The 13,488-nt window shown below is 40.3% G+C and overlaps 1 protein-coding gene across 1 annotated transcript in view; it reads left to right on the forward strand.

Annotated features, from left to right (window-relative positions):
- Window positions 1-1,115, forward strand: part of LOC145125268 (pyridoxal kinase-like) — a 37,996-nt gene extending 36,881 nt beyond the window's left edge. The window contains exon 5 of the mRNA XM_079060752.1: window positions 947-1,115. Coding sequence (XP_078916878.1) covers window positions 947-1,087 — 141 coding nt within the window. The 3' untranslated portion in view covers window positions 1,088-1,115. The remainder of the gene's footprint in view (window positions 1-946) is intronic.
- Window positions 1,116-13,488: the final 12,373 nt, after the last annotated feature.

The raw sequence follows: 13,488 nt of genomic DNA on the forward strand, positions 1-13,488 counted from the left end.
TTCAGTCAGAAGTTAACTCAGTCAAACTTCTAACTCAGTCAACTTCTAACTCAGTCAGTTCTAACCCGGTTAGCAACTATCAAACGACCCCTTCGTCTGACCAGACCGGGTCAGCACCAAATCAAACAGCCCCTTACACCTCTCACACGAACCATGAATAGACTCTCATACCAAGTGTAGTGTCTAAAGCCAAAAATGACAGCCACCTTTGTTAATTACGTAAATATAAAGACAAAAAAAAAAAGCCTTCTCTGATCAAACGAATTAAATATGCAATGAATTGAGAGAAGTAAGGACTAAAACTCTACTTTTTATTCATACATAGCTTTTCTGGGAGCAACATGAAACATTAAAGTAGCAATAAAATACTACTCATTTAGTCCATCTAAAGAACCGATACAACCTAATGACCCACTTTCTTCACATACACTTTTCTCAACGTAACCATAAATACTTATTAAATCCAAGTTCAAGCCATTCATATGATCACATTAACCGATAAATGAGCGATTAACCCAACATATCGAATGTAATATTCATTCATAAATCAGGAAATAAGTTAGGAGTTTTCTAACATTGAGAAATCGAGGTAAGGCAAATTACGGTGGTTTGGGCATGACCAAAGGAGGGTGGAGACTGTTAGGGTGGTGGAGTAGTATAGGTGTTTGTTATTTTATTTTTATTTGCATTTGAGTATTTATCTACTTATTCTATCCTTTATCGGATCTATTTCTAGTATCAAAAATATTGTTATAACTTTTCGGAAGTTCCTATTAGTTTATTGGATTCTAAGCTCTTATGGTTACTTTCTTATATCAAAAGCATTTATTGCACTTACCTTTCACTCTGATAATTAGCATAGCATATATTTTGGACAAGACAAAATTCAAATTATCTTCTATATATTTATGTGATGTGTTATTTGTGTAACAATATTTACATACAGGCTGTTTTGAGTAGAACATTAGAGGATTATGAGAAAACAGGGTATGATCCACAGTCAAGCAGCTTGGAGATTAGATTGATTCAAAGTCAAGATGATATTCGGAACCCAGAAATTAAATACATTTCTCAATTATACGATTAAATATTTAAGTACGTATGTACAATTCTTAATGTTAATCAAACTTAAACTTTTTAGACAATTTGTGATTAATTACAAATTATAGCGTCAAATCTTAAGTTGCTGTATATCTACTTGCATATGCCTTAGAGTAATGGTATATCTTATTTAACACTGTCATAAAAATCATGTTACTCAATGTTTAACAAAACCATACATCCACCTACGTAAGTTAGACGATTTACTCTTTTGTTAGATTTTCAATTTTGGTGATTTCTAAGCAAAGATTTTTATCATAGGGATTTTAAATGGGATAATTTAATGTAAACAATCACATTGATTATTTAGTGGAGAATTATTATGAGATTGGATAAACATGTATAGATTATGATATGTGTTCTCTCGCAATAAATTTTGCATTCTAGCATCATCTTTCTTAAGACATGATAAGTTCAAAGTAAAGAGACACAACCTTATAAAATCTCATTTTATAAGGAAACACTCAAATGAAACAATTGATACTGCAATATGATTGGGTTGATTATAATCATTAAAACAAAATTAAATAAAGAACTTTAAAGTTATAATAAAAAAAAGCTAGGCTCTGATCTCTCTTTCCGGTTGGTTTTCAAGTCTTTTTCATGCGTATTCACTAAGGGTTTGAAAAATAAGGATGAAGGTTGGCAATGGTGCATTGGTAGACATCAAATTTGCATGGAAGACCCCAAATACATAATAGAATCGATGGTAACATGCAATCAAATTACAAAAAACCTAGACGAGGTTTCAATTAGTGTTTATGTTACAAATTTCCCTGAAACAATGACTCCTAATGATCTATGGACACTTTGTGAGCGACATGAAGCAGTGGCTGATGTTTTTATTCCTTCGTAAACTGTCTAAAATTGTTAGAGGATTTGCTTTTGTTCGATTTCTTAAGAATAAAGAATACATCCATGTTGTAGAATCGATTTCTTAAGAAAAGGATGAAAACTTTGTTCTTGAAGAAATTGTCGACTCTACAAGCAAGAAATAAATGCCTAATCAGTTGAATGAAAACTTTACGTCTCTTTCAAAGCCACCAGGTTTTTGTAACTATATTCTTAATAAGGGAGTGTCAAAGCTATCTGTGCCAAAAGCATCTTTTTCTGGCAGCTCCAATAGGAGAAAGGTGAACACTCTTAGTAGGGCTAATATTAAGGATATAGATGGAACGTCTTTACTTGATGTTATGGCTAGAATTGCAGAAGTTGGTAATACTTTGGGTTATAAAATGGAAGGATGTAATGTGAATATTGACTCTATTGTAAAAGAACTTGGTGTAACCGTGTAAAGCTTATTGATAAATGAATACGTTGTCTATAAATCTGAAGAGGAGGAAGATTTCGACTTTATGTGGTAAGATGGGTGTTTCGTTACTTGTTATTCAAGAAACTCGGATGCAATCAGTCCATCTTTTTGTTCTTAGAAGCATGTGGGGTAACTTTTCGTTTGGGTTTGCTAATAGGTCTTCTCGCGGGCGATCGGGAGGTATTCTTTTTATTTGGGATCCAACGACTTTTATTAAAAAGAAATTACTTGTACCGAGTATGTTGTAATTATGCAAGGAGAATGTTTGGTAAATAAATTGCAATGCTTTATGGTTAATGTATACTCCCCGTAAAAAGAAGCTAAAAAAGGACAATTATGGAATTTTCTTATTTCTTTTATGCTTCGTAATTGTGGTTTTTATATGATTTTAGGTGACTTTAATGCTACCAAGATATCAAGGTGAACGAATGGGTTGCAATTTTTCTCAAAGAACAGCAAATGATTTTAATTCGTTTATCTTGGAGGCATGCTTATGTGATAATCCGATGGATGGTTTTTCTTTCACTAGATTTAGCACTAATGGTGAAAAATCTAGCAAACTTGATCATTTTTTGTTGTCCGAGGATGTGGTTTTACATTATCCATAGTAGGAATGAAAGGGGGTCCAAACCCGGCCCTGATGGACCCGGACCGAAAAACCTGGAAACCTGTTAACGGGATTTTGTAGGACCGGAAATCGGACCGGTATACAGTAATCGGTTCCGGTTCGGTTCCGGGTATGGTACCGAGTAAAGTAGGTCTAGAACCGAAAAAACCGAAAACGTCAAAGTCGGTAGGGTGGAACCGGGTAGAGTGGGTCTAGGACCGGAAAACCCGAGAAAACAAGAATTTTTTGGGTTGAACTTTGAAAAAAATTCAAATTTGATATTCCGATTTCAGGGTACTATAAGTCATTGAATATGAACCCAAAAATGACAAAATTATAGTCTAAAATCATGTACAAACTCTAAAATACAGGCTGGAAAAAACCTTATGTGAATCCAACTTCAAACGAATGAGATATGCATATTTTAAAATTTTCACATAATACAAAGTACATAACCAAATAACTGAAAAGCTAAAAAATTTCAGCTTTGATATCTCGAATTCAGGAGACTGTAAGTCATAGAATATTAACCCAAAAAATGACAAAATTATAGTTTAAAATCGTGTACTAACTCTAACCTACACGTTGGAAAAAACCCCATGCCAATCCAACTTCAAACAAATTAGATATGCATGTTTTAAACTTTTTACAGAAACCGGTTCCGGTTCCTAACACTAGTTCCGATTCTTAAACCTGATTTACCTGGACCTAGTGGACCCAAACCCGGATAAACCAACTTTAAACCCGAAACTTAGACCGGTTCTACATATTACGGTTCTAACGGTTTCGGTTCCCGTTTTTTGGTTTTAAATCTCATCCCTAATCTAGAGCTACATGCGACTGCTTTGGATCTTATTGGTTCTGATCACAAAACTTTCTGGTTATCTCAACAGGTCTCTAATTATGGTCTTCGTTCGTTTAGATACTTTCAGTAGTGGATGCTGGAACCAGATTTTGATGAGATGGTGAGGGATTATTATACCGAGGGCAGGGGACAATCGGAGAATTCGTCATTTTTAATTTTAAAAACAAGTTAAAGGGTTTAAAGGATATTTTAAGGAAGTAGTGGTATGAAGTTAAAGCTAAACGTTCTCAAGAAAAACAAAGATTATTAATTCGGGTTCATGAGATTGATAAAAATATTGATGTAGGTGTGGTGTCGGAGCAAGAAAAAGAAGAAATGGAGGTTAAATAGAATATGTACCATTTGGAGAAAAAAAGAATTAAGTGATGTTTCTCAAAAAGCTAAGATTAAATGGAGCATCGAAGGTGATGAAAATATCAAATATATTTATGGCATTATTAATAAAAAATGAAGACAATTAGCCATAAGGGGGAGGGGGGAGTTAAAGATAGGGAGATTGGATCATGAATCCTGATCAGGTGAAAAAAAATATTTTCTAATCATTTCGTGAGAAGTTTAAAAAAATTCTGAATGTTGAATATGAAAGGAAGAGCTCTCGGTTTTCATCTCTCTTGAATGTTCAATCTCTTGGCATTGAGCATATGGTTACGATGGAGGAGGTCAAAAAAGTTGTTTGGTCTTCTGGCAATGAAAATGTTCAAGGTCCTGATAGTTTTAGTTTTTCGCTTATAATGAAATACTGGGAGATGTTCAAAGAAGAAATTTTAGCTTTTGTGGGTTTTTTTTTTCTTAAATGTCAAAATTCCATCGGGATGTAATTCATCATGCATTACTTTGATTCCAAAGACTGATAGCCCAATTTTTGTTACTAACTTTCATCCTATCAACCTTATTTGAGTCCAGTATAAGATTATTGCCTATATTTGAAGTTAAAATAATAATATTTCAAATAAGTATTTATCTAGTTTTCTTTTATCAGTTGGAGGCCTCCAGAAACTCTATCAAGGGCGTAGATAACCTTCTACACGCTGCATAGAAGGAAACTTGGAGACGGGTCTTTAATGATCTATGTATGGCGTAGATCTTAAGTATGCAGGGCGTACGTGGCTAGAGTCCAAACCCTAATTTCGGGTTTTAGAGCCCTATTTAAGGACCTTAACCTTCATAAAACAGTTTCATTCTCAGCCTCCATTTCCCCAAACGTCTCTCTTGAAACCCTAACCCTATTTTAGTGTATTGTGTGCTTATAAGTGTGTTTTGGGTGCTTTTGAGGAAATAAGAAGGTGGTGGTGGTGATTGGAAGCTTGAATCAACCTTGGATATGGAATTTCTTCTCCCTCATTCACCTCCTGAAGGTATAAAGTTTGTACCTTTATGCCTCCATTGATAGATCTCGCTTAGATGTTGAAGTTATGCCATTTTGTCCCATTATTTTGGTCCATTTGAGTATGGACGACTATAGACCTTGTAGAGTGCATTTCCCTAAGTATTTTAGGGTATTAAGTCACAAAAATGGTGTCTTGGATTTATCCAACCACCCATGCATAAGTTTGAGATCCTTAGAAGTTGTTATAAGATTGGGGTTTGTTCTTGAGCCTTGATAAACCACGAAAGTGCATGACGTTTAGAACTTAATCACTTACAACATTTATTTAGACCAGATCTAAGAGTTGGACATGATGCCTTTCTATATTAATCACTTAATGAGATAATTATCTTCAACGTGAGTACGCAGGGCATACATATGGGTACGGAGCGCGTAGCTCTATGTTGTCCCATAAAATCCAATCAATGCTCTACGTAGGGCGTAGAGCTAGTACACAGGGCGTACTATGTCTGAATGTGGAGCTTTGACTTTTGACCGTTGACTTTGACGAAGTTTGACTTTAGGTCATTTGAGGTAGTTTGAATAGTAGATTGAGACTGGGTCCTTATTTATTGTATAGGTGACCTGTAGAGACAGTGTTTCGAGTAGTGATCAGTTTAGCTATCTTTCAGACTGTGAGGTGAGTTTTCCTCACTGTACTCATGGGTTGAAGGCACCAATGCCAATATACTAGGTTATGTATCCCGGTATATAGGATGATGTTATGTTGGTTATATGTTAGACTGGTAGATATGTATGATTACCTGTATTCACTGGTGATATGTTAGACTGGTAGATCAGTACGATTACCTATACTTGTTGGCTATTGTTTATAGTTATATATATCGACATGTTATTATGTTGTGGGGTTGAGGCGGCCCTGCTTTATGCTGAAGGCTAAGATACCTGGGTGGTCCAGTTGATACTGTAGGCCCAAATGAGCGGTCTAGCTTATGATGTAGGCTCGGAAGCAATCCACCTAGTAGTTGAAGGCTCGGTGGCAGTCCAGCCTAGTGTTGCAGGCCTTATTGTGTGCATTGTATTATGTTGTTGTGTGTGATACTTTGGGGGAACTTACTAAGCTTTTGGCTTACAATTTGATTTTATGGTTTCAGGTACATCAGAGGATAAAGCGAAGGCATGATTGTGCACATTGTTGTGATATGTCTTCGGCTTAACTCCGTTTCATTGAGGGGTAAAAAAGGTAAGTCTGAGGATCACAACAAAGAAAACGAGATCGTCAGACGTCGTCCGGAGGTGATCCCGAAACGAGGCTCCGACGGTCAAGTTAGAGAGTTCCTTTGAAGTAAAGTCTACAATGGAAAGTAAGAGACTGGGATTCAAGAGTCGATCCCTTCTCTTGGGGGAGAATGGACCTTTTTATACCTGTGGTCAAGGAGACAGATCCCCGACAGTATCTTCTACTTTTTCAAGCATGGCTCGACGAGGCGGCCTTTGATTGGTAGATCGTTCCCCGCGGGTGGCTGTTTGCTATTGGTGCAGAACGACCAGTTGGCAGATCAAGGAGCACTACACCTGCAGCTCTGGGGAAACTGGTACTCCTTTGTCTTATTTGGAACGGGAGTTTCTGTCTAAAAGGAGACCAATCCCGAGGCCAGGTTATCGGTGCTAGAACATGGGGTCTTATGGACTACGGCCCGTTCCTGGCTCTTGTCGAGTAATGGGTTTTTGTTGGGCCGTTCCTGAGTTCACGGCTCCGTTATCCTTTGACGTTTCTTCCAGTGAGATACGTCAACAAGTCCCCTAGGCTAGTGTACGTCATCGTTTGCTACGGTTAGTGTGGTCATTCTAGCCTTAGCCTGAACACGTGTTCATCGACTATGGTTTCTGTTACCTGTTGACGTGACGAAACCGTATGGGTTGGCGGTTTCATCATTTTCACTGTCCGGGTTTCCTGCCTGCATTTAAAACCCTTTTACCTTTGCTTCTTCTTTCCTCTAACATTGTTTCTTTCTTTTCGTTCCTTCCGCATTTCTTCTTCTTCGTTTTCGTTTCCCCTTTGTTACCATGCCATGACACCTCTGAGCACATGTGTCGCTCCATCTTCTGAAGAGTTTTCCGGGCTACAGGAACAATTCGGTTTCCTCCTCAATCATGGGGTCGAATGTGACATCCCCATTTTTCACGGCCAGAAAAGACCGATTTTGTTTATGCTTTATAAAAAAATTAGAGTACCCTTTTTAATAAAAATGTTGCGGAATTTGTTCCCAAAAAAATGATAAATACGTTATCAAAGCATTTCCGAAGAAAGGTATTTTATTCATTTTTAAACATTGGGATGTCATTGTCAATACAGAAACATAAGCATAAACAGAACTTACATTCATTATCACTAGTGATTTATATCTCCTTAATCCCTCAGTGTAATGTAACTTCATATAGACACCTGTGATTCAAATAAACTGAGTGGGTCAGGTTGGGAAACCTGGTGAGTACATAGAGTTTTCAACCCACAATAATATAATTATTATGTTTAAACATCAAACAATCAACCCAATTACCCATCCTCATTATCTTCTTTACTCTTAAGGATCTACCCTAAGAATCAGTTATTCCTCGTTCATTCATTCCTAAGGATCATCCTAAGGAATCGGCACGAAGTCCATCGTTGCCATGGTTTACACAACGGGCACTAAGTCTGCATAGTCGCCAGGGTTTAGGCACCAAGTCTGCATGGTCTCCAGGGTTTAGACACCAAGTCTGCATGATCGCCAAGGTTTAGACACCAAGTCTGCATGGTCGCCAGGGTTTAGGCACCAAGTCTGCATGATCACCAGGGTTTAGAGTACACCGGGTGAACACATCGTTCACAACACCTACAGGTTGCGAGCCTGCTAGTGTTCCACTGAACTGTCTAGAATAGTCTGTGGTTGTCATCCATACTCTGCTAGATGACGGAGCCACGCTTGGGTAAAAGGCTTCTCTCATTGTTCACCTCTCACCCTTATCTCATGGTCTATATCACCTCTTATCTCAACATTCAATTCATATTTCATCTACCCATGTTTTACCCAACATATTTTGTAGATATAAAATACATATATAGTTTAAATCATTTAAAACATGTATAAATTCATCCAACATAGATAGCAAGTATACAGATAATATGCACACATAGCACGTAATTTATATTAAAATACTTCATATCTATGTGTAAGATGAAAGTAACTATGCACTCACCTGATAAGGTGGTGACTCGGTACTCGGACAGCGCTTCGTTTATTTAAAACAGCTTCTTTCGACAAAACCTAGTATCATTACGACTAGAGTTTAGTCTAAGGTTCGACGAGACTAATTAATAGTTTAGCTATTATTACTATTATATAAGTGTTAAACAATACTCTTCACCTACTATGTACAGACAGGGGCAGACATAAAACACCGGAGGGCAGGACCATTTTGGCATATAGCACTTCTGAAATCCAACAACCCTATGCGGCCCTTTAAACCAGATTCCCCGTACCACGAGTAGTTAAAAAGATATTATAACGACACTTATATAACCCATAATAATAGCTCAAATAATTATTATAAGGTCCTAATAACGTTACTATAATTAATTAAAAGCTATATTAAAAATAGCGTAGGCGTAGCTCACTTACAGCGGGTTTTCTCGAAAACCGGGCTTCGCTTGGAGCAGCGTTTCCGAGCCAAAAGACTCTTTTTCTTGGGGCTTCGGGAGCCTCAGGGCTTCCTTCGGGTGCTAGGGGGGTTCCCTAGGGTTTAGGGGGGTTAGGATAGGCTAGAGAGAGAAAGTAGTGAGAGAAAGAAGAGATTTTGGAGTGAGGAACTCGGCAGCCTTCGCACTCCCTTTTATAGGCGCAACCCTCAGAAGAACGTCGGGCGTACCCTCGGTGGTACGCTGCGCATAGGGACAGGTGTCTCGCTTCGGGTGGGGCGACGTGGACGTTTCGGAACCGCGCAAAGGAGTTCGTTGGGCGTAATCCTCTTCCGACGTGGGGCGTACTCGGACGGTGGGTGTTCCTCGGCTACGCTGGGCGTTCCTCGGCTACGTGTCACCCATCCGAAGCGAAGCATGGTCAACAAGGGACTGCTGTGATGCGACCACGTCATCAACTTCGCATAAGCTTCGCATATTCGAGTCTTAACTTCAAATTTTCATAATTCTCTCATACGAGCTCTATTTTCGATGTTCTTTATATCCACGCGTAGGCGGGATCGTACTCTACAACTTTTGTTTAGACTCCGTTGGCTAATTTTGACATTATTTTTAAAGTTTTATTTTTAACAGGCCGGGACAGGATTGGTCCGTTAAAAATTCATAACTCCTTCATCCGACATCCGTTTTCGTCTGTCTTTTTATCGTTATGCTACTATTAAAGAGATCTTCGATTCTCATTTAGGTTGTGTCGGATAAAAACCGCTCGATCTAATATTCGAACTTCGGGTTGTACATTGCTAAGCCGAAACTTCGAAAAATCATAACTTCCTCATACGAAGTCAGATTTGGGCGTTCTTTTTATGCATGCTCTTGGTTTAAAGTATTATACGACTTTCGTTTAGATCGCTAATGCTAAAAATCGCTCTATCGTAAATTCACTATTTACGCTTCCCGGTGTCGTGCCGGTTCTGTCGCGAAACTTCGACAGGCCATAACTCCTTCGTTATAACTCAGATTTCTGCGTTCTTTATATGTACGGAACCCTTGTAACATACACTACAACTTTTATTATGATTATTCATTCTAAATAATCTTCTACCAAAAAGTCTTTTTCAACACTTATTGTCTCTATAATGACTAGCCCGGATCTACGGGCGTTACATCGAATTTCCACGCAAGGGAGTTGTCATCCCCCGACTACCAGAGGCTAAGGTCAGAATTCCTATCCCCATCTTCGAGACAGGGCTCTGGCTGCCGACAACCAACTTTTTTTTATGAGATCATGTGTCACTACGGCTTCACTGTCGACGATCTTACCCCCAACGCTGTCAACAAGATAGTTGGCTTCGAGATGGCATGTCGGGCTCTGGGTATGCTTCCCCAACTGCGGGCTTACAAGTAATTATTCAAATCATCGACTCAATCTGGTATTCACACGTTTTATCCACGCAGAGGTGTTCATGCTTTCATAGTGAACCAAAAAGCACCAAAGAAGAATCGGCAGGACAAGTGGCTCTGGGTGAATTGGAATTTGGTCAGTTATGATTATCCCCCGCAGAACTAACTTTTATGATCGGATTCCTACTCTTTGGGGGCTAGCAAGCAGGTTGCCAACACTTTGAAGAACATCTCTTTCACTGGGGATGACTAGGAGGAGCGTATGCTGGCCATTGTGGGTATGAGTGCAGCTTGGAGGTCTCGAGGAATGATGCCCAAATTTTTCGTTATGAAGGATGGCAAGCGTTTCTCCCTTCCTCTTTCTTTGTTTTTCTTTCCTTCGATTGTATTTGTGTTCCGTAGTGTGGCATGCCCCCCCCCCCTCTTTTTTTGTTTGATCTTCTTATTTTGTTGTTAGGTCGTGAGAGGATCATTCCCTTCGAGATGGTTTTGAGAGGTCGTTTCTAGGTTGTTTGTCTTCATCGAGAGGTTTCGTCGGTGGAAGTGCTTCCACCACCAGTTAGCGTCAATCGTGCATTGGCTTTCTCTAGGCCGATCACTACGCCAGATCTGATACCTGACCCTCAAGCTGATCCGACGCTGGTCGACGCTCCTGTCGACGGTGTTTCTTGTGATGATCCTTTGCTTTCTGACATGGAGGAGGAAGCCTCGACTGGGCTGGCGAGGCAGGATACCTACGTGGCCTCCAAGCGACAGATTTCCTGGTTGGATTCACCGCATATAGATTCTACCGGGACTAGCTCCTCGGGTCGACGCCTCCTCAAGAGGCAGAATGTGGACTTCCTTTAGGGGGAGTCCACTGTGGTAATGAACATCCACGATGATGACACTCAAAAACAGTCGGAAGGGGTGAAAGAAGGGGCGATAGAACTACCCCTTGAACCCAAAGAAGAGCCAGAGGCACCTACTGCATTTGGTGAAAGCTTTTTCGGTGTTAACTCGGGCGTTGCTCACGAAGATGTTCCAGACCCACCAGTCCTACTTCTGACTCGGGAGGGTGCCACTGGGGATTCTGCTTCTGTTCCTCCAACGGCGCCGGCCATATATGTGCCGGAAAAGGGGATCACCCGGGAGTCTCGCCTCATGCAACATGCAGTAGCATATGACTGCCATGCTTTTCCCCCCTTCCACCATCGAGGCTTTGGAGCTTCTTTGTAACTCTCATCCGTTAAACAGTCTTTTATATGCAGCTGCTCAGGTTGGCTCATACATGGTGGTGGATGCTCGTCGCCTGCGTTAGGACAGCTCGAGTTCTGGTGAACTTGCCTTGATTAGGGATGAGCGGGATGAATTGAGGGCGGGGATACTGGTGCTGGAGGGAGAGAAGCATGCATTTGATGGCCGTTATGATCTTTTGGTCGGGGAGAATGCTTCTTTGGAGGAGTAGGTTGTAAAGCTGGATGGATCCGTGGAGCACTTATCTCAGTGTATGGAGACGTTGGTTGAGGAAGGAAGGGTATCAGAGGGCCGCATTGAGGAGTGTCGTGTGCAGTTCGGGATGGAAAAGGTGAATAGGGAGAGTGTGGAGACGGATTTGTCTTGGCTTATGAAGAGAGGGATTTTCCAGATTGTGGATAAACTGATTAAGAGCTCTGAGTTCACACTTAGGATTAAGCGAATGAAGGCTGTATGTATGGAAGCCAGGGTAGAGGGTGGTAAGCAAGTAATTCGGGAGCAGGTTGTTGCCGAGAAGTTTGTACCTGGCGAGCCAAGCGCCCTTCTAGAATATATCCAAGCCATGCATGCTGAGTTGAAGTCTTTCTTTGAGACCGATTTTGCCTCCTACCTCCACCTTGGTGAGCTTGACATGGAAGGTCTTCTCCTGTTGTGTAGTGACCCTGATGTTGAAGGAGAACGCTCTGCAGGAAGTACTTCCGGGGCTGGACCTTCTGCCCCTGCCCTGGGTATGTGATCTCTGCTATCTTCCTTTGTTATGTGCGAATTGCCTTTGGTCGGTGATACCCAAACAATATTTTCTTGTGGATGGTTTTTATATTAGTGAACAGCTTTGACATTGCTCGTTATTCGTTTTTTGAATGGCCATGCGTGGTTTTTTGCTAAGCGTGGGGTATGTCCGGTAGACACTTCATTTTATTATCTGAAAAAACATGGTTATGTGCTTTGTTTGTGATTTACTTATGATTTGTTCGGTTTTATTCCTGGGGGGTTTATGTTGGCCGCCCCAGGGCTGAGTTCTTTCATGGACCCTGGTCAATCCTAGGAATGCTATTCTATGTTGTTGTTCTTGTGTAAGTTTGTATTAAGTGAGGGATTGGCAGGCAATTTTCTCTGTTAAGAGGGGGTTAGCCGTTTTGGTTCCTGACCCTTAAATCCATTCCTCTCTTTTTTCTTTTAGACTTTTATTCGGAGCTTTAGGCTCCTAAATCCCCTGTCTCCAAGTTTGATTATCTAGGTTGTGCCAGGATTGTCATCCCAGGGCTTTGAAGCTTAGATATTGTTTTTGCTGCGAGGTGAAGGTTATGATCCTTCATAACCTCTATTTACTCCACATCCTAATTCTCACCGTCGTTAGCCAGAGTGGGATTTTATTAAGGAAAGCTTGGGAGCCTTTGAGGCGTAAGGTTGTGTTTTTCGCGACGATTTCATGTAAATGCCGCGGATTATCAATCTGTCTTTGTTTTCTGTTTGTATGACTGTATGTTAATACGCGTGTGTTTCAAAACGATACTTTTCATTGCATATTTTCTAGTGTCTTAGAGACATCTACATCATTATATAGGTATTGGGGGTGGGATAGTTGGTGTTATTCTAGGCCTAGCTCCTGGGCTGACTCGTTTGAGTGTGATTATCCGTTAGGAGTTTGATCACTTGGCCCTTTCGTTGGCTTCCCCCTCCCCCGTTTTAAGCATATTGGTTCAGGCTCTAGTGTTCCCAGGCTATTAGATTGAATTATTCTTCTTGGTCTTTCTTAGTTTGTGTCCCTATACAGATTGTGTCCATGGGATCTTCAATGTTCGCGCTCGCGCGCAGGCCATGATTTGTTGTTTTTGGTTTGGCCATCTTTTGAAGGTCGCCTGATCATCCTCCAGGGATGAGTTCATCGTGTTCAGAGTGCGTGTCTATGTTATTACGAACCTTGGCTCCTTTATGGTTCAGTGCTCACTCTGTTGTTTGT

The sequence above is a fragment of the Lactuca virosa genome, chromosome 7 (assembly GCF_052849685.1).
Source record: "Lactuca virosa cultivar CGN04683 chromosome 7, Lactuca_virosa_CGN04683_v6, whole genome shotgun sequence".
Lineage (NCBI taxonomy): Eukaryota > Viridiplantae > Streptophyta > Magnoliopsida > Asterales > Asteraceae > Lactuca > Lactuca virosa.